At 48.0% G+C, this 22,743-nt stretch overlaps 5 protein-coding genes across 5 annotated transcripts; 4 read left to right on the forward strand and 1 right to left on the reverse strand.

Moving 5' to 3' along the window:
- The first annotated feature begins 466 nt into the window (after positions 1-466).
- Positions 467-2,592, forward strand: EDB93DRAFT_1130168 (uncharacterized protein). The gene is made up of 13 exons (XM_041448904.1): positions 467-488; positions 541-609; positions 690-950; positions 997-1,014; positions 1,081-1,112; positions 1,164-1,241; positions 1,302-1,453; positions 1,524-1,656; positions 1,706-1,743; positions 1,796-1,886; positions 1,935-2,028; positions 2,078-2,248; positions 2,300-2,592. The coding sequence occupies exons 3-13, from the start codon at positions 813-815 to the stop codon at positions 2,402-2,404; spliced, it is 1,050 nt and encodes a 349-aa protein (XP_041310470.1). The 5' UTR covers positions 467-488; positions 541-609; positions 690-812; the 3' UTR covers positions 2,405-2,592.
- Positions 2,593-2,662: 70 nt separating this feature from the next.
- EDB93DRAFT_101182 (uncharacterized protein) lies at positions 2,663-4,240 on the forward strand. Its single transcript, XM_041444527.1, has 6 exons — positions 2,663-2,925; positions 2,975-3,078; positions 3,136-3,436; positions 3,485-3,752; positions 3,802-4,011; positions 4,076-4,240. Exons 1-6 carry the CDS (start codon positions 2,867-2,869, stop codon positions 4,142-4,144), a joined length of 1,011 nt encoding a protein of 336 aa, XP_041310471.1. The 5' UTR covers positions 2,663-2,866; the 3' UTR covers positions 4,145-4,240.
- A 1,797-nt stretch (positions 4,241-6,037) lies between these two features.
- Positions 6,038-8,612, reverse strand: EDB93DRAFT_1247808 (uncharacterized protein; the record flags this gene model as incomplete). The annotated part of the gene is made up of 14 exons (XM_041452638.1): positions 6,038-6,443; positions 6,499-6,599; positions 6,663-6,828; positions 6,879-7,333; positions 7,391-7,452; positions 7,508-7,523; positions 7,572-7,651; positions 7,713-7,852; positions 7,909-7,919; positions 7,979-8,038; positions 8,093-8,170; positions 8,224-8,279; positions 8,334-8,439; positions 8,496-8,612. 14 exons carry the CDS (start codon positions 8,610-8,612, stop codon positions 6,038-6,040), a joined length of 1,854 nt encoding a protein of 617 aa, XP_041310472.1.
- Positions 8,613-9,663: 1,051 nt separating this feature from the next.
- On the forward strand, positions 9,664-11,615 carry EDB93DRAFT_1319867 (beta-tubulin; the record flags this gene model as incomplete). The annotated part of the gene is made up of 9 exons (XM_041454891.1): positions 9,664-9,859; positions 9,922-9,937; positions 10,000-10,263; positions 10,321-10,401; positions 10,453-10,601; positions 10,655-10,883; positions 10,937-11,100; positions 11,152-11,436; positions 11,496-11,615. Exons 1-9 carry the CDS (start codon positions 9,827-9,829, stop codon positions 11,613-11,615), a joined length of 1,341 nt encoding a protein of 446 aa, XP_041310473.1. The 5' UTR covers positions 9,664-9,826.
- Positions 11,616-13,921: 2,306 nt separating this feature from the next.
- On the forward strand, positions 13,922-21,111 carry EDB93DRAFT_1239215 (uncharacterized protein; the record flags this gene model as incomplete). Its single annotated transcript, XM_041451613.1, has 12 exons — positions 13,922-14,135; positions 14,189-16,041; positions 16,097-16,285; positions 16,338-16,670; positions 16,726-16,904; positions 16,962-18,492; positions 18,547-19,363; positions 19,434-19,521; positions 19,586-20,447; positions 20,494-20,896; positions 20,956-21,026; positions 21,076-21,111. 12 exons carry the CDS (start codon positions 13,922-13,924, stop codon positions 21,109-21,111), a joined length of 6,576 nt encoding a protein of 2,191 aa, XP_041310474.1.
- Between the last annotated feature and the right edge of the window lie 1,632 nt (positions 21,112-22,743).

Consider the following 22,743-nt stretch of genomic DNA (forward strand, 5'->3'; position numbering starts at 1 on the left):
TCTTCTTTCCTTTCGTATTTCGAAAGATGGCTAGATTGCAGCCTAATATTGTTTCTAATCCTACATCCGGCCAGTTGGTTTCACGTTTGCGCCGTAGATCCTTTCCCACTTTCCATATTATACGCGACGCGGGAGATTCACACCCCATTAGGATGTGTTTCTTGATTCTGGCGCACCACATAGTTCGCAATTTCCTCTGTGTTTGCTGTGTGGGATCTTATCCCAGAATTTCCCGATTTCCTGCGCCATGTCACGGTAGGCTTTTCCAAAGGAAGTCTCGTATGTTTCTTGAAAGGTTTCTGTCTGGTATGGATCTGCAGACTTGTGCGCTGGCTGATATCTCCGTTGATGTCGAATATAGCGTACTGGATCATTGCCAGATTAATCATCGACTTGGTTGATGCACTACAGGTCACGCGTCTTGAAGCTGTTCTCACACCATCACATAATAATACTCTCACTGCTGCTCAACGTGACCTTTCTCAATTGTCAGCGTCCACTAAAATTGGGTGGTTCTCAGTCAATTTATGATGTATATAGGGATTGTGGCACGCTTGAGATAATATCCTCATCTACCTCGAATCCACGTGCCACCCCGGCCATAGACTGGTACGTTCAATTCCGCTCGTTGCATCCTGTCGAACGTCGCTGTAATGAGTCCAACAAATGCCTATATCGCCCTATCCCAGAGCCCAATAGAGGGCGAAACTCCCTGGGATGATATCGATTTCACATCTTCTTTGCCAACACGACGTCGGATTTTTGGCCCTCAGTCTAGATGGTTCGAGAATTTACAGGTACGATGGCAAGGAATGACATCGCGCATAGTCGCCTTCATCGAGACGAACCTGGGGATGCTGTTGATCATAGTAGCGCAATTCTTCTTCGTATGCATGAACCTTGGCGTCAAGCAGCTGGACAGCCTTGATGTCCCCATGCATACCCTTGAGGTATGTTCGCTTGATATACCTAAAAACTGGGCTTAGAGTCCTGCAGCTCATCGTAGTCCGCATGGTTGGTATTTCGATATTTCTTGGTGAATACGAATCTTGATTAAGCCATCCGCCCGAATCTCATCAGGGAATTACCTTGGCATGCTGTGTATTATACATGTATGTCGTTCAAGTGAGAGGCCATGTCCGTCCTCACATATGTTTTGACAGGGTCGTAATGAAGATTCCGGATCCTATCCTTGGTCCCAAAGGCGTGAGGCTGTTGTTGGTGAACAGAGGCTTGTGCGGGTGAGTTTTGGCTTGGAGAATATACAGTCATTATAACGCAGTCGCTGAACTTCCCTCAAGTTTCTTCGGTCTGTTCGGGATGTACTATTCCCTGCAGTACCTTTCATTAGCAGATGCGACGGTGTTGAGCTTTCTTACGCCACTTTCAGCGGCAATAGGTGGATACATCGTCTTAAAGGAGCCCTATTCGAAGCGTGAAGCATTTGCGGCCAGTTCGTGCAATCATCTCATCGCAGTGTCTTCCTGACACTTATTTCCTCTTGTCGTCATTCATTCATCTAGTCGTGAGCTTGCTTGGTGTCATTTTAATTGCTCGACCGCCTTTTTTGTTCGGTAATACTTACAGCGTGAACTCGGACAGCAGTGATGTGGCGCCTAGCCTAGGTACCGCGATAGACAGGATACGAGCCGTCTGGTAAGGTGCCATTTTCCCCGAAGGTTTTTTGCTTCAACCTTCCCCACAGTGTCGCTGTTTTTGGAATTGTCTTAGGGACTGGCGCCTGTACGTCGTTGTTGCCCATTAGAGCTGCTTTAAGATAACCAGTGTATTGCAGTGTTGTCAATGCGTGCGATAGGCAAACGCGCTCATCCTATGCATCTCATGATGTTTTTTTCTGTATGGTGTACAATTGTCGCCTCCGCGGCGTGAGCTCCATTGCCTTGTCTTTGGCTTGCCTTCTAATTGGTGTGCAGAATGTACTTCATGAAGATCCCGATTGTTTACCCTCATAACTGGCAATGGGCTGTCATGCTAATTTTCATTGGACTTTCGGGTTTTTTCGCGCAGGCAGGTTGTTGTCACGGTCTCTGGATCGCCCGCTTAAAATCGTTTAAAGACTTTGACTACGATCGGCTATCAACATGAGACTGCAGCACGCGGTTCTATGGGTCAATATGTACAGCTCTTATTTGCTGGTGTCCTAGAATACGTATTCTTCGGTACAGTTCCTTCACTTCTATCGCTCATCGGAGCTGTTATCATCATGACATCGGCTATATACGTTATTGTGCGTTGTCATTTTTTGCGATCTTTTTGTGGATCTCAATACTTCTGCTAGGTTTTAAAGAAGGGTTCACCGAAGGAGCCTGATGCGATTGGCCTCAGAGAGCCGGACTCCGTCCTTGAGGAAGGCCTCTTGCATACCGCTAAATGCGGTGATTAAACTTGCTGAGACGGGTTCGAGCAGGAGGATAGGACATGACAAAGACTTGAAGCAAAAGCCGTCATCGGTGTGGAGAAGGTCATGATTTTACAACATATTACAATCATAAACACATATTCCCTCGATGCCGGCTGAAAATTATGTATTACTATTTGGCCTTCAATGCTATGTCCTCTGTTGATCGCCCCTTTCTGGAGATCACGTGATACTTTTGCGACTTGAGTGACTTCCTTTGTTGATTGATTCCCTTTGTGTCACCTTGCCAGAATATTTATGCCAATGTTTTTAAATCAAAGATCTTCAATCCCAGTTGCGTTACAAAACCCTCAGCACGCCCTGTGAATTCCCACCGTGCACAGACCCTCGGAGGCATATCTAAACTCCTAGGCTATCTCTCAACCTTCAAGTTGCCTTCCAACCATCGTTGACTTGTCATAGATTGAAATTCATATATATGCATGCATGGAGCCTGAAACAGAATATTATCAGATTGGCGGCTTTCGAGCTCATTCTGAAGAATGGTAAGAGTTCCTCCCGTTGAATAATCGCGCCCACTCAACGGTTTTCCAGGTTTCAGATGTACGACGACAAACAAACCATAGATGCTATTGCGAATGACGATGGTCCTGAACTCAGACCTGGAGGTCCCGGCGCGCCTATCGAATTAGTCTTGGGTACTGGCATATTCTGACATTTACCTGTCGCACGTCGACTTACACCGCACATTATAGGAATTCTGCACAATGGTGCCTCATACGTCCTCATGACCTCTCATCAAATGTGGACATTCATCCGGAAGCACCGCTTGCGACCTTCTCCCCGAAGACCGTGGAAAGTTGACAATTTCGCCTCGCTATCCCCGATTTATTTTGCTGCAAAGAGTGACCTTCAGGACAAGCTCAAGACCTACAAGGTGAAAACTCAAAAGAATAAAAAGGATAAGGAGGACAACAGCCCTGCCAATCGAGGTTTCTTTCAACTTGGGGACAGGGGCGCTCCAGGCAACCCACGGGCAGAATTTGAGAACCAGAGGTTCGATAGGGTCAATATAGATTTGATTAGTGACTGACCGCTTTAAAGAGTTTTATACCGGTTGTTTACGGACAGCGCCACTCCAGGAGCCCTTGGGCTAGTCAATCCACCCTGGGCTAGTGCAATCAGAGTGATCTCGATAATCGTAAACACGTGGCACAAGGATAGACGTCCTGAACGTTTTGACAATCCCATTATCATTGATGTCGGATGGACAGATGTGATGATGCCGGAGTACTTGGAATCTAGAAGAGTGACAGAGACTGTACACATAAAGATGAAAGGACTCTCATTGAAAAACGAGGAACAGAATGCGGTACTACTGTTTACTTACATCCATATGTGTTATCTGACGATTTTCTCAGCCTTTTGAGCACGGAACCACCAACCAGGAGGGCACGGTGGATATTCTTTACTCAGAAATACGAAGGCTCTTCACACATGACGCCCCCAATGTTCCGCTTGTAGTGCTGGTTCACGATGAGGAGATGGTGCGCGGGGTGCTTGCACGTTCCGGAATTAATGTCGGGTCATTTACTTCCGTCGCTGCGCTGTTCCAGCGTGGCCAACCTCAGGTAGCACGTCTTTTTGCCTCACTAGAGATCGATCTGAATTACATATGCAGAAACTATCACACAGAAGATCCTCCAGATCACCTTCCCCGCGACGCTTGAACACTGGCACGTCTCGTTCCTCCCGCGACTATGAACCACGCTGGAAATACGAACGCGACGATGATGTCAAATCCTTTTCTGTGAAACAAGAGGGCCGATCATCATTGCCATCGTCATCATCCGTACGCATCAAAGAAGATGGTAAGAGACTGGGATTGTCGCAACAAAATGGTACTGGGACTATCCCCCTCCCACCTGGATGTATCGTAAACGTGCAGAGCATGGTCAGGACTTTGATGCGGGTTTCTCAAACTGGCCCCAGCGTGCAGGTGACAGCGCAGCGCATGAACATATTTGCAAACCCACGTCTCCCTTGTGCAGGCAATGAATGCCAGTAGGTGTCCCGCTCGCATGACTGCCTTTCAACAGATCTCACTCATGCATGATCTAGCTTGCTCTTGAACATGTGGATTTCAATGATAGAGGGACGCGCGATCGATGAGCAATGGATGGACCGCTTGGCGCACCCAATCCAGCCCCCTTCCCCGACCATAGATCCGGTGGAGGTCGGTGCAGACGAGGACATTGACCCGAATGACTATATACCCCCATCGATGAGAAATACTGGCGGAACGGCTGCCCAAGAGGATGACTGGTCCGATGACGATTGGTAGAAGTGATGTTGGACATTCCTACTAAGTCCATCGTTGTTCCTCTTGCTCATTGTATAGCTAATTTCTGCCACCACGCGCCATCGAGCACCCTGCAATATGAAATGAGCAACCAACGGACCATGATATATAGCACACCTGTTGTGACAATACGTTGTAGAAGCGTCATCGTTGATTAGTGACAATGCGTTTGTGTAGGGGGTTTCGGATTGGAAGTTTCACCACTCAACTTCAAATATATTCAATTGTTGTATCGACATGGGAAGGGTTAAATTCGTAGCACCCGACACATTAATGAAATTTTTATGTCGGCTCTACAGTTCCCACGTTTAATTCTAGCGTCCAGTGGGATTTACGAACGACAGGGTGTTTGATGTACATGTTGTTCGGACTTTCTTGCATCAACGTTGGAAGCTCCCATTCATAACAAAAGTCACCTATTCTCATTACAATGTGTTTTCCCATCTCGTTTCACTCACAGGTAATAGTCTGACCACCCCTGCAAACCTTGTGCGGCAACAATCCCTCCACCTCCGAGTCAGTTGGAGTTGTGCTGTGCAACATTCTCCTTGCCTCACTTGCCCTTTTGGATTCGTACACGCTTTCGGACAGTGATGCATTTCAGTGCACTCTGGACCATGAGTTTGGTGCGTTTCTGCCACTGTATCCTTCTCGCTCTCTGAGGATTCGTCCTCTCGTGATCTAGAACTTCTTCGTGTCACTGATGGCTTTGATGCTTACTTCGAAGCTGAAAATGTTAAATTCCAAAGGTCAAAAGAAAGCGTCGGAAGATGCCGAGGACCAATCTTCAACGAGGTTCGAGAGATGCCTTCGCGATACTTGACTGATGGACTCGGCAACCTCAAAGAAGTCGTTAAACGCATTTCAGATGCTCGAATGTTGTCAGCCTTGTTGACTTATAGTATGAATATATCATGTTTATCACCTCAGCGCGGCTACGATAGACAAAGAGATCAAGTGAAGTCGGGGACTGGCGCGGCCGAGCGCCTTTATCTGGATATTTGTCAAGTCCTTGAGTGCAATCTCAAGCTATATCGTACTCTCCGTTTACGCCTAAGGCAGTTTTCGAGGCATGAGGCATTAATACTTTAGTCTTGATCACATTCTTGATCAAAAATACAGCATCGTGATGATCCGAATTACACACATGTTTTCAGCAAGGTGAATAGAGAACAGGTTGTAGTCAAATTAAACCAGGCAAACATAACGGTAAATGTCAAATAAGTGGCGCGTGCAACGTGTATTAAAGCCGGTCCATATGGGAGACAGGATAGCAGGCAAAGGAAAGCCTTCCATCAAGGACTTTCAGGTTCAACCTTGTCCTTGAAGGATGTCTGCGACAGTGGAGAGAAGTTATCCACTCCTACCGTCACGCCATACCTCCCTTTATCGCCCAACAGCGCTGTATTGTCTGAGGTATTCACTGCGCCAAAGTCTTCTTCCGCGACTATGGCGCCCGTTCGCTTATCAAGACGGAAAGTGAGACCGGTGAGGTTGCTTTTCATGCGCGACACGTCATCATAAGGCAGAAGCAGATCGCCGAAGCCAGAGCGCGACGTGAGGGATACGATTGTTGCGATCGAGCCAGGTGGACTGGTCAACCAGAGATTTCTGCGAGAGCGCTTGTGCAGGATGTGAACGGCGAGAGATGCAATTCCGATGCAGATAAATAATATGGAAAGTAAGTGTGCTGGTAGAGTTCTGAGGTGGGGATTGTCAGAAGCAGGATGATGGTTATAGTAGAACCAATGCGTACTCGATGAACAACCTTGGGATATCTGATGTCAGCTGGGCAGAGATAGTCTCATTGTTTGGCAGGAAATAGATGGTTTGCGCAGCAATGGAAAGATGCTGTGTCTGAACGTGACAAAAGGAATCATTCGGTCACTTGGTTTTGTCGAATGATATAGTTCCCCTTACATAGATCTTCTTTGTGGCATTGACGAATCCATAAGGATCATCGAATACGGATTGTGGACCATTCGGTTGCTCCGAAGCGAAGCGATATATAGCTCCTGGAATACCTGAGTTAATGGCAAGAGCCCTGGCAATAATGTACGAGTTGTTGCTCGCATCAAACACGACCCTGAAAACACTCGTCAAGGCAGTCGACAGTAAAAAGAGCAACACACTCACCCATTGAAAGCTTCGCCGTTCAAAGGGTTACCTGTAACGTTATTGGTATCCTCGAAGGGCTCCACAATTGCACAGTCTCCCATAGATCCATCATTAAGATCCATCGTAGTTGTGACTACGAAAATGGCGATACTTGGTTGGCATAAAACGGCAGTCCCTAGTGCGTCTCCGTTATCAGACAAATGATAATACCAGAAAAGGACAGGCTGAAAGTTTTGATCCTGATATGAGGGCGCACATGTCGATGCTGCTGTCACAGAGAATTGGTCGGGACCATCGTTAGGGTTAAGACCGAGAGTGGCGTTACAGCTAGGCGAAAAGGTAGCCGATAATACAAAATCCGAGCTGGAGAGATTGGTAGTCGTGAAAGAGGTTGGTTTTATGCAGTTGACATGCGTTTGAATAGCAGTGGTGTTTACGGCTAGGGTTCCATTCAAAATCGAACCTGCAGGGGCCTGCAGAGCAAACAAAGTAAATTATTTTATGCCACCCTAAAGAAGCGAACAACATACAGCGAATGGAGCAGCAGACCATGCGCCATTGACGAATGGTGGATCTTGGAGATTATTGTATACTAGGGAGTTTGGCCTAACTCAGTTCAGCACATGCTGTTAGACAGGTATCCCTACCTGCAGCATCTGCATACTATTTAATATGTCAGCAAAGTATCGCGATTGATCTCGAACGCCTTACCCCTGCAGAAGCGAGAAATGAAGTGAGTTGACTAATAGTAGGCGAAAGCCCGACGCTGCGCATGCTTGTTGCGCTGGCAGCTTTACATCGACATGTTCAGTTCAAGCGGGCAGCAAGAAGGAACTAGCTGAATAACATTACCTGCTGTGTAGGGTACTTGTCGTACCTGAAATAGGGATCCAGCTAGCGGCTGCATGAAGACGGCAGAAAGGGCAGTGAGTGTTGATACATTGATCAACCAATGCCGGTGCTTGAGGGAATGGTATAAAGTGGTTAAGCGACTGGGCGATGAGTTATCTTAGATCATAAGCTTGATTTGTGAGTGACTGATTCTTACTTGAGTGCGATCTATTGTGAGATGGTCACACACGTTATGACCCTTGATTTATAACTTATGAAATGCTTACATAGTCTAGCAGAATACTGCGTGCTGCAGATGCGTTGCCCTCGGATAGCGTGACATATGGCTAAGGCCCTTGCAATGAGCATGGAAGGCAAGTGATATAGACGGTCATGCTGACCTGGTACCATCTGAGCATCCAGTCTGCCACAGCCCAAAAATACGCGAGTGGGACTACCAATAAGGTCGGAACAAACGACTATTGCGAGAGGATGAATAAAGATGTGTTGGTGATGATATAATGGGCGTCACCGTCAGGAATTGAGTTGATACGAAAGTGATCACGTTCTTCTCAGGTACTGAGAAGCCTGGAAAAATGTTACCGGCGCACTGTAGTCTGTGAGGAAGCAACAGGCGCTTACCATTGCTTCTATCTGATATTCGCAGAGCTATTTCAAGTGCAATACCCAAACATAACATGAGCAGAGCAATGCTTCCAACGATGTAGATGTTCAAAACAATAGGCTCCTAGGTTCCATTCATATCTGTCAAAGGGAAATTCGTAACAAAGGAGTGTTACTGACATAGCGTTTGGGCCGGTGCACTTCTGTACCAGGTGTCGGGATGTTGTGAACAGAGTCTCGGAAACGTTGCGAACGTGGAGAAATGGCGTCTGATATTGGGGTTGTGGAGCCACTCATGTCTTGGGGAAAGCAAGAAAGATCACAAAGCGTCACCGTCTGTCAGTCAAATCAATATGCGTAGTGGCTATGCGTACTTATTCCGGCATAGCTTTCGGGTCGTTACTACTGACCTGTCTAAGACACAGCTTCCTCTAGCGTAGTGAGAGGCGGATACTTGACGACTTCAGAGCCCTTTTGAAGAGAATTTCATTCGGTGAAATTCGTGGCTGTGAGTAGAAGAAATGACATGTTCCTGGACTCAGTAGCATCAGTTGGGTCGCTCCCAAAAAGGAGCGCTCATTTAAGAAATCTTTCCTGTAATTTCTTTACGGACTCATTAAATTGCTGGCACAGGTAATTGGTCCTAGCCTCGATGCAGGCTCGTGGACCATCAAGCAACTTGTGTGCTTCACAGAATCACAAAAGTTTGGTGATATGATAGGAAAAGTGATTAGGCATCCTGGATTCCTTACGCATGGGGAAGGAAGAGTGGCCTCGTGGAGTGCTTTCAGCGACACGTTTCTGCGTGATAGACCGGGTGACATGCCAGGATTAGTGGCTCAGCGGAGTCCATCAGAAGGCTGGGCATCTTGCGCCGGCTCAAGCCAAGCCAAACTGGTACCGCTTGAAGCTTGCCTCAAAAGGTATACATAATTATGCCACCTCTTAAGTACAACGCCTGCAAGCAGGCTGATGGTAAAATCGCATCATGGCATGTACACGCTGCACGCTAAAGGCCTATATCGTACACGATAATACTGAAATACGTCATTAAATTCGCCTGCCGATAATTCAACGATGAGCTACAGCCTATCCAACGTACCATACACATATGCGAAGCGCTCCTCACCTGGCTCAACAAGCTGATTACAAAAACACGCTGGAGCGTATCGAACAAGCCCTGGTTCAACATCAGTGAGAAGGCAAAAATTTGTGGGTCGAACGTGGTGTTATCGAGGACCCGCCACCGAAATTTGTCGCCGCTTGAAAAATAAGCGTGCAACCCTTGACCCGACTTTCCAAGGCCTCGTTTTTGACTGCACCACTCATTCGTGTCCATCCTTTCAACGACTTTTTGCCCTAATCCCTAATGTACGTGTCTATATACTTTCTGTATCTTTCAGTTTATTGGGTTCGCGTCTGTTCGTGCTTGGGCGCGTCTGTCGCGATCTTCGCGTTTTCTGAATCAACCAATCTCGTGTTTATTCATCGCTAACTTGTCATGTTTCAGCATGCGTGAAATCGTCCACATCCAGACCGGCCAGGTATGTTTCAGTGTTTCTAGTTTCACTACAATCCTTTCGTGTTAACATCACTTTGATATTAGTGCGGTAACCAAATTGGTACGACTACAAGGCTTGCGCGATTATCCAATATTCTCATCGCATCGTGATTTGATATGCAGGTGCTAAGTTCTGGGAGGTGGTTTCTGATGAGCATGGTATTGAGCGGGACGGTCTCTACAAGGGAACCAATGATATGCAACTTGAGCGTATCTCGGTTTACTACAATGAAATCGGGTCAAACAAATACGTTCCTCGTGCAGTCTTGGTTGATCTTGAGCCAGGAACCATGGACTCCGTCCGCTCGGGGCCTCTAGGTGGTCTTTTCCGACCCGACAACTTCATCTTTGGACAGAGCGGTGCTGGTAATAACTGGGCCAAAGGACGTAAGTCTTCTGCCGTGTTCAACCAATCGTAATTTTAACTTTGTCTCAATAACACAGACTACACGGAGGGTGCGGAGTTGGTTGACTCTGTTCTTGACGTCGTCCGTAAGGAAGCTGAGGGCACTGATTGCCTACAGGGCAAGTAATTTTTGCTTATTTTATCACCGCTTCCCGTTAACACACGTGCAGGTTTCCAGATCACCCACTCACTCGGTGGTGGAACTGGTGCTGGTATGGGAACGCTCTTGATGTCCAAGATCAGAGAAGAGTACCCCGATCGGATGATGTGCACGTACTCTGTCGTGCCAAGTCCTGCTGTCTCGGACACGGTTGTTGAGGTCAGTCTCTTTCCCCAAGTTCCATGCGTTTCTTAAGTTTTACAACCATATAGCCTTATAATGCAACGCTCTCTGTTCACCAACTTGTAGAGAACTCAGACGAGACCTTCTGCATCGATAACGAGGCCCTTTACGACATCTGCTTTAGAACGCTCAAGCTCTCTACGCCTACTTATGGTGACCTGAATCACTTGGTTTCCTTTGTCATGTCTGGTATCACTACTTGCTTGCGTTTCCCTGGTCAACTCAACTCTGACCTGCGTAAACTTGCTGTGAACATGGGTTCGTCGCTGTCTTCAATATTCTTTGGTCTCGCTCAATATTTTCATTTGCAGTTCCTTTCCCTCGTCTTCACTTCTTCATGACCGGATTCGCTCCATTGACCGCTCGTGGCAGTCAGCAATACCGCGCTGTCACCGTCCCTGAGCTTACTCAACAAATGTTCGATGCAAAGAACATGATGGCTGCGTCAGACCCAAGACATGGTCGCTACCTCACCGTATGTATGTGTGTGTCTAGGGGACTTATGCTGATACTATCTTACAATCAGGTTGCCGCTGTGTTCCGCGGTAAGGTCTCGATGAAGGAGGTCGAGGAACAGATGCAAAACGTTCAGAACAAGAACTCGGCATATTTCGTGGAGTGGATTCCTAACAATGTGCTTTCTGCACAGTGTGACATCCCTCCCCGCGGAGTTAAGATGGCGGTTACCTTCTTGGGCAACTCGACAGCTATCCAAGAACTGTTCAAGCGTGTCAGTGACCACTTTACTGCTATGTTCAAGCGCAAGGCCTTCTTGCATTGGTACACACAAGAGGGTATGGACGAAATGGAGGTGTGTACATGCAGTCTTTATCTTGCGATTGGCTGATCTGATTGAATGATATCTTTTAGTTCACCGAGGCCGAGTCGAACATGCAGGACTTGATCGCTGAATACCAACAATACCAAGACGCAACGGTCGAGGAAGAGGCCGAGTACGAGGAGGAGGTTCCAGCTGATGAGGAATCGTAGATCAAAATCATGGTGACTCACTGTTATGATTCCTACGTCACCTATATTCCCCTTTACGACCAAAACTTAGGTATTCCTCTATTGGTGTTGTCTTGGGCCCTTGTCCCTTCTGTTAATTCCACTTTATCGCTACCCTAGCCAGCATCACGTTCATCTCATTTTTCTTTTCTGTCGTACACCGCCGGAGCAATACATTTCATCGGAAACTGCAGTATACCCTACCCTTATTAGTTGTGACCTGTGAGAGCCTTTGCTCTTGGCTCTCGTAGGTTGAAGGTGAACTGGAACGTTATGTAATCGCACTGTCAGGTCTACATTAATCCGCAACGGGCCGAAACCTGAACAGTCCTGACCCCAACTGGCTGCAACCTGACTGGAACCTACTCTTCGGCCGGAACACTTCACTTCCTGCCTGAGGAGGTCTGTAATCGATGTCCGAGCTTGCAGGTTCGGGTTCGCATGCTCGAGTCCACCGGGTTTCGTATGTGATAGAATCCTGGGGATCTATGCTGCAACCAACGCCGATGATCATTCAAAGACCTTTAGAAACCCGCGCCGAGATATCCAGCGGGAGAGAGTCCTAATGATGAGGAGGCAAAAATGCCACAATGTCATCTCGCCATCTTGATTGTACCGTAAATATTTATGCTACAGTTTGGACAATGAAGTTCTATTCGAACAAGCCACTGGATCGCCTAGTCCCGACTCCCGACTGATCCTGTTCTAGGCTCGAAGATTCGAGGTATGATTTCCTTTTTTGCAACCAACACTCTAATTAAACTCGACATGGACATGCCGTATGTGCTGTCATAGGAGGTTTCATCCTCGCTGACGAACTCGATAGTCTTGAGTTTCTTTTCCAAAATTTTGGCTGACTTTTTTATTTTTTGAAAAGCTTGCAGCATCACGGGACCTCAGCGGCAACAAGGGAATATAAACCAATATCTCATAGGCTGGCCAGCGTCTACAAAGTGGCTCGTTGATTTTCCAAAGCTCAAATAGAGCTAAATTTTATCTTGCGTTTACACCGTTGGCACTATAAAAAGGTGTTGTCTGCATCTTTAGTCCCGCCGTGCTTCTTGTGCAGGCAGATGCCAGCAGGGATAGCGGCGCTAAGAGGATGACCACTTAGCCCAGAGTCTGAATGCCACTGAAGATTATGCCCATAAATACGGTGCGTCACGATGATAATGTTGACTATTTGTCCACGAGCCGTCCGAGGCATTCGCGCTGAAAGGAGCTTCAGGATGTGGCACAGCGGGAATGAGCTGCGTGGCAGTTCCCGACCGGTGGCAGATGCGGCAGATAAATCTGCTGTAGAAGAAAGGAAACAGTTACTTCACCGTCACGGTTGTTAGGTGAGATGTGACTGGCATTCAAATATTCATGGTTGTCCAGCGTGTAGTGAGTGTATCAGTGCGCGAGTAGTCGCACTGGGCAGAATCCGAACGGGGATCACAGCGAAATATGTTTCAACAACGTTCTTCACTGCAACCACCCTCTTACACATTGTTTTCGATGCCGCCGATGTTCAGCGCCTTTTGGATAGCATGCAGGCAGACACGTTCGAAGCACTGGCAAAATTCGAATCTTCGTTACCATAGTCATTAGAAGGCCAAGACTGATGAAAAGCCAATTCGTCGACAGCATGTGTACGTGTATACCGATGAGGCTTAGCCAGGCATGAACGTTTGAACATCAATGCAGCTGCCCATCTAGAAGCCTGAGACCTGACGACGACTCGGAGATCATGGTAGTTAATCACACCGACGGACAGTGGGGTGTGGAAGTTTTCTGATGATATTTCCTAGTGACACTTACTATATATTATTGTCATACATATAGTCTTCACTTTAAAAGTTTGCAGAAGTGACGCTTGCCATTGCAAATACTAAAATTCTGTCCCCAACACCTGATCAAATGCTTGCACTTTGAAAATGATCAAATACCCGCACTTTGAAAAAGAAATCACCTTCACGATCGTTTATGGAAAGCTCGACCTACAGGCTGGGCCATTGATCTCTATTATGGTTGGAACACGAAAGCTCAGAGACTAGGCTGTGCTGGCGCTGGATGTGCCCTGGTAGGATTGGTCGAGTTTGGGTCGCTTGCCATATATGGGTTTCGGATTCAAACTTTTGATGATCGAGCAGCATATCCCAATCTTTTTCTTCTCTTCTTCTCTCTCCACCCAAAAACACCCCTCAAAAGTCTTTGGGTGAAGAGAAAAGAAGAGATTGCTAAGGTCTCTTGTCTCCCAAATCTATCACTCACTTACTGTCTATATCTGTTTGCATTTTCACGGGATGCCTGCAGACGGCTTCCGACCCATTTTCACTCGTTGTCAGAGCAGTTCTATCTGTCCAGCTCCTCCGGTCACCTTCTCGCCATTAAGTGACGATGATGTTATGTGTTCTTCTAACGAGGCCATCTTGGAACTCAACGATGGCTCTGCGTTCAGAGGTATCAGCTTCGGAGCGGAAGAAAAAAGCGTTGCAGGCGAATGCGTCTTTCAGACCGGTGGAGGTTACTTCCGTCGTCTAATTTCATGTTGTTAATCTATTGTATTCCAGGCATGGTCGGGTACACAGAATCCTTGACCGATCCTTCATACGAGGGCCAGATCCTTGTTCTCACCTATCCGTTAATCGGAAATTATGGCGTGCCCGCACGCCCCAAAAACGATGTTGATCTCCCTTCCGAGTTCGAGTCATCACGCATTCATATTGCCGCCCTCGTAGTTGGCTCATATACCGAGGATTATAGCCATTTCTTGGCAAGTTCTTCGCTTGGAGTTTGGTTGAAAGAAAACAATATTCCTGCCATTTGTGGTGTGGACACACGCGCCCTCACTAAGAAGATACGGGAAAAAGGTTCCATGCTAGCCAGAGTGTTGGCGCGAAAGTCAGATGCCCCTCCCCGCCGCTTGCAACTTCCTATTCCAGAGTCACGCTCAGTCTCACGTTCATCCTCGCCGCCACCTTCGGAAGACTACATTGATATCCCATGGCACGATCCCAACTCCGACAATCTCGTCGCTGCAGTATCATTATCCGCTCCCCGACTTTTTAAACCTACAGGCCAGCCCCGTCTTCACCCAAACGGACGTGTCCTTCGCGTTGTCGCTGTGGATGTTGGCATGAAGTACAATCAGATTCGATGCTTCACTAAGCGTGGAGTGGAACTCAAGGTTGTCCCTTGGGATTATGACTTCGTCAACGAAGCCGAGCCATATGACGGATTGTTCATCTCAAATGGTCCAGGTGATCCTGTGACAATCATGACTACCGTCAAGCGAATTGCTCAGGCAATGGAAAAAGGCGACCGTCCAATCTTCGGTATCTGCCTTGGGCACCAGTTGCTTGCTCTTGCCGCAGGAGCTACCACCTCAAAAATGAAATACGGCAACCGTGGACATAACATCCCGTGTACTCATGCACTGACCGGAAGGTGCTACATAACTTCTCAAAACCATGGTTTCCAAGTCGACACAAATACGCTCCCTCAAGGATGGAAAGAGCTTTTCCGCAATGCCAATGACGGTAGTAACGAAGGCATCTATTGCGAAGACAAACCATTTTTCTCCGTACAATTCCATCCGGAATCTACTCCTGGCCCTCGTGACACAGAATTTCTTTTTGACGACTTCATCCAGATTGTCACGGATTGCGTCAACACGAACACCCTGGTCCCCATATCGTTTCCGGGCAGGCGCAAGGAAGACAATGATCGAATGTTCCCTCGCGCCAATGTTCAAAAGGTTCTTATCCTTGGCTCCGGTGGACTGTCCATTGGGCAGGCAGGCGAGTTCGATTACTCAGGCTCGCAGGCTATCAAGGCGCTTAAGGGGGAAGGCATTTACACCATTCTCGTCAACCCTAACATTGCCACCATTGCTACCTCCAAGGGTCTCGCGGACAAGGTATATTTCCTTCCGGTAACACCCGATTTCGTGCGCAAAATCATCAAGTACGAGAAACCGGATGGCATCTACGTGACGTTCGGTGGACAGACCGCCCTCAATGTCGGCATTAAACTCAAAGATGAGTTTGCGGCTCTTGGAGTACAGGTTCTTGGTACCCCCATCGAGACTATTATCACGACGGAGGATAGGCAATTATTTGCCCAAGCAATGGAGGACATCGGGGAGCGTTGTGCTCAGTCTGCCACAGCCACCACTCCAGATGAAGCAGCTGCCGCAGCGCGCGAGATCGGCTTCCCGGTTATTATTCGTGCTGCATACGCTCTGGGTGGTTTGGGATCTGGTTTCGCGCAGGATGAAGCCCAACTTCGCGCTCTATGTAGCAAGGCATTTGCGACTAGCCCTCAGGTGCTCGTGGAAAAGAGCATGAAAGGTTGGAAAGAGATCGAGTACGAGGTTGTCCGCGATTGTCGCGACAATTGCATAACCGTTTGTAATATGGAGGTAAGCATCGCTTTTCGCTAAATCGCGCGTGCATCATCTCATTGTTCCATGCTAGAATTTTGATCCCCTTGGTATACACACCGGAGACTCCATTGTAGTCGCTCCCTCCCAAACACTGTCTGACGCCGACTACAACATGCTTCGAACAACTGCGATCAATGTCATTCGCCATCTTGGTGTTGTTGGCGAGTGCAATATCCAGTACGCTCTGAATCCAACCTCGAAGGAGTACTGTATCATTGAGGTTGGTTTGACATTGGCGGACATGACATGCATTTGTGCTCATACTTAAATAGGTTAACGCACGTCTGTCGCGATCGTCAGCGCTGGCTTCAAAAGCCACAGGTTATCCGCTTGCATTTATTGCCGCTAAGCTCGGTCTGGGTATCCCGTTGAACGAAATCAAGAACTCGGTGACGAAAGTAACTAGCGCCTGCTTTGAGCCAAGCTTAGACTACGTTGTCGTCAAGATACCACGTTGGGACCTCAAAAAATTCAACCGGGTCAGCCGGCTCCTTAGCAGTAGTATGAAGAGCGTCGGTGAAGTTATGAGCATCGGCAGAACTTTCGAAGAGACTATCCAGAAGGCGATACGGGCGATCGACGATCAGTTCCTTGGATTTGCGAAGGTATGTACGAGCAGCCTTCGTCATCCCAGTGAGATTAACATTCCTGTTTCGTAAGAATAACTTTGTGGACGACATTGACGAGGAATTGGTCAATCCCACTGACAAGCGGATATTCGCCATCTCAAATGCATTCCACCGGGGCTATAGTGTGGACAAGATCTGGCAGATGACTAACATCGATAAATGGTTCCTAACGAAACTTCAACACATTTATCGCATGGAGAAGCGCTTGTCGTGCGTGGACTCCCTTTGATCTTCGAAGTTTTTCTAACGAATGCGCTACAACCACAGAGAGCAATCTATTGGTTCTGTCAGTAACAGAATCGTCCTCCAAGCGAAACAGCTTGGCTTCTCCGATCGCCTATTAGCCAGTTGTTTGGGTTCATCGGAGTTAGCTGTCCGAAGGCTTCGTCAAGAAATTGGCATTGCCCCATTCGTCAAGCAAATAGACACCGTCGCAGCCGAGTTCCCCGCAGTAACGAATTACCTCTACACTACGTATAACGCTATCGAACACGACGTCAAGTTTGATGATCGCGGTGTCGTGGTCATTGGCTCGGGCGTCTACCGCATTGGATCCTCAGTCGAATTCGATTGGTGCGCTGTCAGGGCTATCAGGACGCTTCGTGAACAAGGCCTCCCGACAATCATGGTCAACTACAACCCAGAAACAGTCAGTACTGACTACGACGAAGCTGATCGCCTTTACTTCGAGAATATCAGCTTGGAGACCATTCTTGATATCTATGATACAGAGCGTTCGCGTGGCGTCATCTTATCTATGGGTGGCCAGACCCCGAACAATATTGCCCTTCCCCTCTATCGTCAGAACGTGAAAATATACGGGACTTCTCCTGAGATGATAGACACAGCAGAGAATCGCTTCAAATTCTCTAGGTTACTCGATGAGATTGGCGTTGACCAGCCTCTTTGGAAGGAGCTGACTAGTTTCCAGGAGGCTCTCGCCTTTTGCGATTCAGTGGGGTACCCTGTCCTCGTCCGTCCTTCCTACGTCCTTTCAGGGGCTGCTATGAATGTCGTTTCAACTGGTGACGACTTGGCCAACTATTTAACACAAGCAACCGCTGTCTCTCGTGAACACCCCGTCGTCATCACGAAGTACATCGAGCAAGCGAAGGAGATAGAGATGGATGCTGTAGCAAAGGACGGTCAGATGGTCATGCATTTCATCTCAGAGCACGTTGAGAATGCTGGTGTGCACTCTGGTGACGCCACTCTCATTCACCCACCACAAGATCTTGATCCCGCTACTGTTCGTCAGATCGAGGAAGCCACTGCCAAGATCGGAAACGCTCTCAATGTGACTGGACCCTTCAACATCCAGTTCATAGCTAAGGACAACGAGATCAAGGTGATTGAATGCAATCTACGAGCAGCACGATCTTTCCCCTTCGTTTCCAAAGTCACCGGCATTGACGCTATCGAGATGGCCACCAAGGTTATGCTTGGATTGCCGGTAGAGAGCTACCCGGATCCTGGTCTTCCTCCAGACTATGTTGGAGTCAAGGTCCCCCAGTTTAGCTTCAGTCGGCTCTCTGGAGCAGACCCTGTACTTGGTGTGGAAATGGCGTCTACCGGAGAAGTCGCTTGCTTCGGCCGTGATAAGTATGAGGCGTATCTAAAGGCTTTGATCTCCACCGGCATTGTGCCACCAAAGAAGAATATCTTGCTCTCTATTGGGAGCTATCGGGAAAAATTGGAAATTCTGCCCTCGGTGCAGAAGCTCCATGCCGCTGGATACAACATTTTCGCAACATCCGGTACTGCTGACTTCTTGACCGAACATAATGTTCCTTGTAAAGTAAGTTCGATCAGGTTTCGGAGTTTTTCTAAAGTTCTATCATATCTTGCATAGTACCTGGAAAGCCTCCCTGAAGATAGCAACGACAAACAGAAGTCCGAATATTCGCTCACACAGCACCTGGCCAACAATCTTATCGACATGTACATCAACCTCCCATCGAAGAACAATTATCGCCGCCCTGCAAGCTACGCCAGCAAAGGGTACCGCACGCGGCGCATGGCCGTTGATTTTGCAATTCCGCTCATAACGAACGTTAAAAACGCGAAATTGCTTGCGGAAGCACTTGTTCGCAAGCTTCCGTTGGATGTATCGAGTATCGATTCTAAATCCTCGTATCTAACGCATTCGTTCCCCGGGTTTGTTAATGTTTCCGCGTTCCTACCCCGCCTCACTTCGTCGGGAGCCGATGACTTCGAGCAAGCTACTCGGGCTTCTATCAGTTCAGGCTTCACTACTTCACTCATCTTACCAGTCGGTCTTGACAGCGCCATCACCGATGCCTCTTTACTTGAGCAGGCCCATGTCACAGCTGCAAAGAGTGCACGCTGCAACTACGCCCTCAGCATTACTGGGAAAGATAGTAATGTCCAGGCTCTTGACGAGGAAGTTAGAACGGACGTGAAGTCGTTGTACGTCTCATTCCATGGAAACTTCGCCTCTCCTCAGATTTCCACTGTCGCTGCCTACTTCGCCTCGTGGCCCCAAAATAAAACAATTGTGACCGATGCCCGTGGCTCAAACCTTGCATCAGTGCTCCTACTAGCATCTCTTCATAACCGCAGCGTTCATATCACCGACGTCAGGAACAAAGATGATCTGCTTCTCATCTCACTCAGCAAGGAAAAGCATCTCAAGGTTACCTGCGACTGTTTCAGTCTTCGCCTTATTCTTCACACGGGAACAATATTCCAAACCCACCTCGCTGCCATCGGCTGAAGATCAGGAGGCACTGTGGAAGAACCTTGATGTAATCGATGCATTCTCGGTCGGGATGCTTCCTCATCAACTTGCGACAGAACTTCAGGAGTCGGCTTCCTGCGTGGTCCGGAGCGGAAGAAACACTACCCTTGTTGCTTACCGCTGTTACCAGTGGCCGACTCACGCTTGAGGACATTCGTGTGCGCCTTCACGATAATCCGATTCGCATATTCGGTCTTCCTGAACAAACGACAACTCACGTGGAAGTCGTCCTAGGACGGCGAGCTCAGCATCAGAGCCACAGCACGTGTTGGTCTCCTTTGCAGAACAGTTCTGTCACTGGGTCACTGCACAGAGTAGTTGTGCATGGCAAAACCTTATTCCTTGACGGTGAACTCTCTGTTTTACCGTTAGGGAAAGATGTGTCAAGTGCGACGATTGTGCATGCCGCCGGAGAACGGCACGCAGGCGTGCCTCCAGCGAAACCACAGCTTGTTTCTGGGCCTTCTGCCGCCAGGGCGCCTGATGGCTCTACCCTTCCTCATCAGACGGCTTTGGCACCGTCTGCCAGTGGTCCTGCTGGCTCAAGCATCAATGTACCGCCGATTGTTCACGGTCGTCATCCGGCATTCCATCGTCGTCATATACTTTCTGTGAAACAATTCACCCAACGCGATATGTATGACCTCTTTTCCTTGGCTCATGAAATGCAACTTCAGGTCGAACGCAATGGGACATTAGACATCTTGAAGGGCAAGGTCCTTTGTACCCTTTTCTACGAACCGTCCACCCGTACAAGCACTTCTTTCGATGCGGCCATGAAACGTTGTGGAGGCGAAGTGGTTCAAGTCAACGTAGACACTTCATCAGTGAAGAAAGGAGAGACACTGGCGGATACCGTTCGCACAGTAGGGTCTTATGCCGATGCTATTGTGATTAGGCATCCCGACGTCGGCAGTGCCCAGCTCGCCGCTAAATATTCCCCTGTACCTGTTTTGAATGCTGGCGATGGCATAGGAGAGCATCCTAGTCAGGTAAGGGTTCGAAGTTTGGATTAGTCCTAATTTTAACCCGTCATAGGCTCTTCTCGATATATATACCATTCGATCCGAGCTGGGGACTGTCAATGGCAAAACGATCACCATCATAGGAGATCTCAAGAATGGGCGCACAGTTCATAGCCTGGTCACTTTACTCTGTCACTACTCAGTCCGCCTGAACTTCGTCTCGCCTCCAGCGCTTGCAACGCCCGCAAAGGTAATCGCTACTGCGCGGAAGACGGGTGTATTTATGCAGCAGCTGGAATCGCTGGAGGAGGTCTTGCCCGAGACGGACGTTCTCTACGTAACCAGAGTGCAACGAGAGAGATTCAAGGATGAATCTGAGTGGCAAGCGGTCAAGGACTCTTATAGGATTGATCACGCCCTTCTTTCTCGGGCCAAAGAAGATATGATTGTAATGCACCCGTTGCCTAGAATGAATGGTAAGATTTTCATTTTCTGCGCCTTTCGTAATCCTTGAGCTAAGCACCTACGTCCACAGAAATCGATCCTGAAGTCGATTTCGACTTCCGACGTGCCGCCTACTTCCGTCAAATGCGTTACGGACTCTTCGTCGGTCATCTTTCTTTTCGAGTAGCTCGCTCTGACTTTCTTCTTCTAGGTTCGGATGGCTCTTCTCGCCAGTGTGATGGGCTGAAAGTCAATAAAAATGTTGTATAATGAATAATCTGCGATTAGAAATGAACTGTCGGAACAAACTATGTATTGCTATCCGCGTGTAGCTGAGCAACTCGTAGACAATCACAATCCCAATTGATACCTGTGCTTATTACTGTATCTGCGGCTGGCTGATTGGCCCTGGTGCAAATGCATTGCACCCCTCTCAGTCCCTCAGGCAAATCGAGTCCGTATCCGCACTGATGGGCCCACTGCCTGCAAGGTCTTCAGTATGCGAGTAGAAGAAAGACAATTCACTCCTTTACGTTGATATTTTGGTAAATATATTTTTGACGACAGCCCACTATGACATCATGACGTTCGTTATCTCGCCAGGGTCATCGTATCTCGTTGCTCTCCTGCGAAGCGGGGAGTTTCACATCCCATCTCCACACTCCGACTAGCTTTATTGAGGATCGACCGACTGGGAGATGCCCGACTGTGTTACCAGAAACCTTGATTGTTCTGTAACTTTTATTAAAAGAAACAAGTTGTAGCGTCGGACTAGTGTTCGCAGGCAAACCAAATAGAAGAAAGATAGCATTCGGTCAGACACTACTACCTTCTGCCACGGGGCACAAACTTGCTGCAGCACCTCACAACGTTGTGTTCAGTTGGAGTACCGGGATCCAGGAGTGAGAAGCGGTCTGTCCACTTACTCTACTCAAGTAGCTGCAAAATAAATCAGTCTATTTGCTCACTGACATCGGCAATCTCAACTCTAATCGTATGCCTGTATTTCTCCGCTTTAGTGTTGCTCCGATGGTAGAAACAATAAGTTCCCTAATTTTATGTGCTAAAGCTAGATCATGTTGGGCACAGCCCTATTATTATCAAACAAAAAGCTCACCCACAGCCAAGTTCTCTTCAACGTACATTCGCGTCTCGATTGTCTCGTGTCTGAAAGGGTAAAGTGTGACAAATTTTCGTAAGGATTCCTGCTATCGCGTAGATCAGATTTTCGGTACCCTAAGGTAACGGACTTTCTTCTTCCGGGCGTTGCTATCTGGGCTTCATACCTATCTTCCGACAAGGCTCAGGAAGTCGATGTGAGCCTGCCTAGCCAGTGCCCCCCTGCATGTGCGGAGATTTTATTTAGGCTGCACGACCAAGAATGAGACGGGAGGATCAGACAACGAGTTCCAACTCAGCCTGAGAAGACCACCGTGACTGTGATAGTAATGGTGAGCTTTTTGCACACGAGGCTTAGGCATGACTTGGGTATATACTGGAACCATACCGGAGCTAATTTAAGGCTCGATACATGAAAATAATCACATGGACCCGTGGATGGATCTGTGGTCTGTCGCTGCATCGGCTGAGCTAGTAATATTTGGTGTTTTCACTTTGAACGTGTAAGTCATGTGACTGGTGGTCATGCGTCCGGATCTTCTTCGGTACCCAAGAATAACAGACCAAAACAGAACGAACTGAGAATTCGCAGATCAGATAGTTCCAGCAGAACTTGAATGTCCAAAAACCACCAAATGCAAACAGCAATGCTGGGCTGGACACTGTACCGGAGCGTACATTGTATCGGCCTGCCAGGATCTGGAAATGCCGACTGGCTCAGCAGGCTCAACCGTTACGCCAAAAAGCAGCGATAAAAGCT

Source organism: Suillus bovinus (assembly GCF_016758785.1).
Source record: "Suillus bovinus strain UH-Sbo-P2 chromosome Unknown EDB93scaffold_11, whole genome shotgun sequence".
In the NCBI taxonomy this organism is placed as follows: Eukaryota; Fungi; Basidiomycota; class Agaricomycetes; order Boletales; family Suillaceae; genus Suillus; species Suillus bovinus.

What these genes read in the sequence shown, in the direction of transcription:
- EDB93DRAFT_1130168 (XM_041448904.1), top strand. Translation starts at nt 813, where the DNA reads ATGACATCGCGCATAGTCGCCTTCATCGAGACGAACCTGGGGATGCTG. An exon ending in GCATGCTGTGTATTATACAT is followed by an intron (nt 1,113 to 1,163) that starts GTATGTCGTTCA and finishes ATGTTTTGACAG; the next exon opens with GGTCGTAATGAAGATTCCGG. An exon ending in GCGTGAAGCATTTGCGGCCA is followed by an intron (nt 1,454 to 1,523) that starts GTTCGTGCAATC and finishes TCATTCATCTAG; the next exon opens with TCGTGAGCTTGCTTGGTGTC.
- EDB93DRAFT_101182 (XM_041444527.1), top strand. Translation starts at nt 2,867, where the DNA reads ATGGAGCCTGAAACAGAATATTATCAGATTGGCGGCTTTCGAGCTCAT. An exon ending in CGAGCTCATTCTGAAGAATG is followed by an intron (nt 2,926 to 2,974) that starts GTAAGAGTTCCT and finishes ACGGTTTTCCAG; the next exon opens with GTTTCAGATGTACGACGACA. An exon ending in GCCTATCGAATTAGTCTTGG is followed by an intron (nt 3,079 to 3,135) that starts GTACTGGCATAT and finishes CGCACATTATAG; the next exon opens with GAATTCTGCACAATGGTGCC.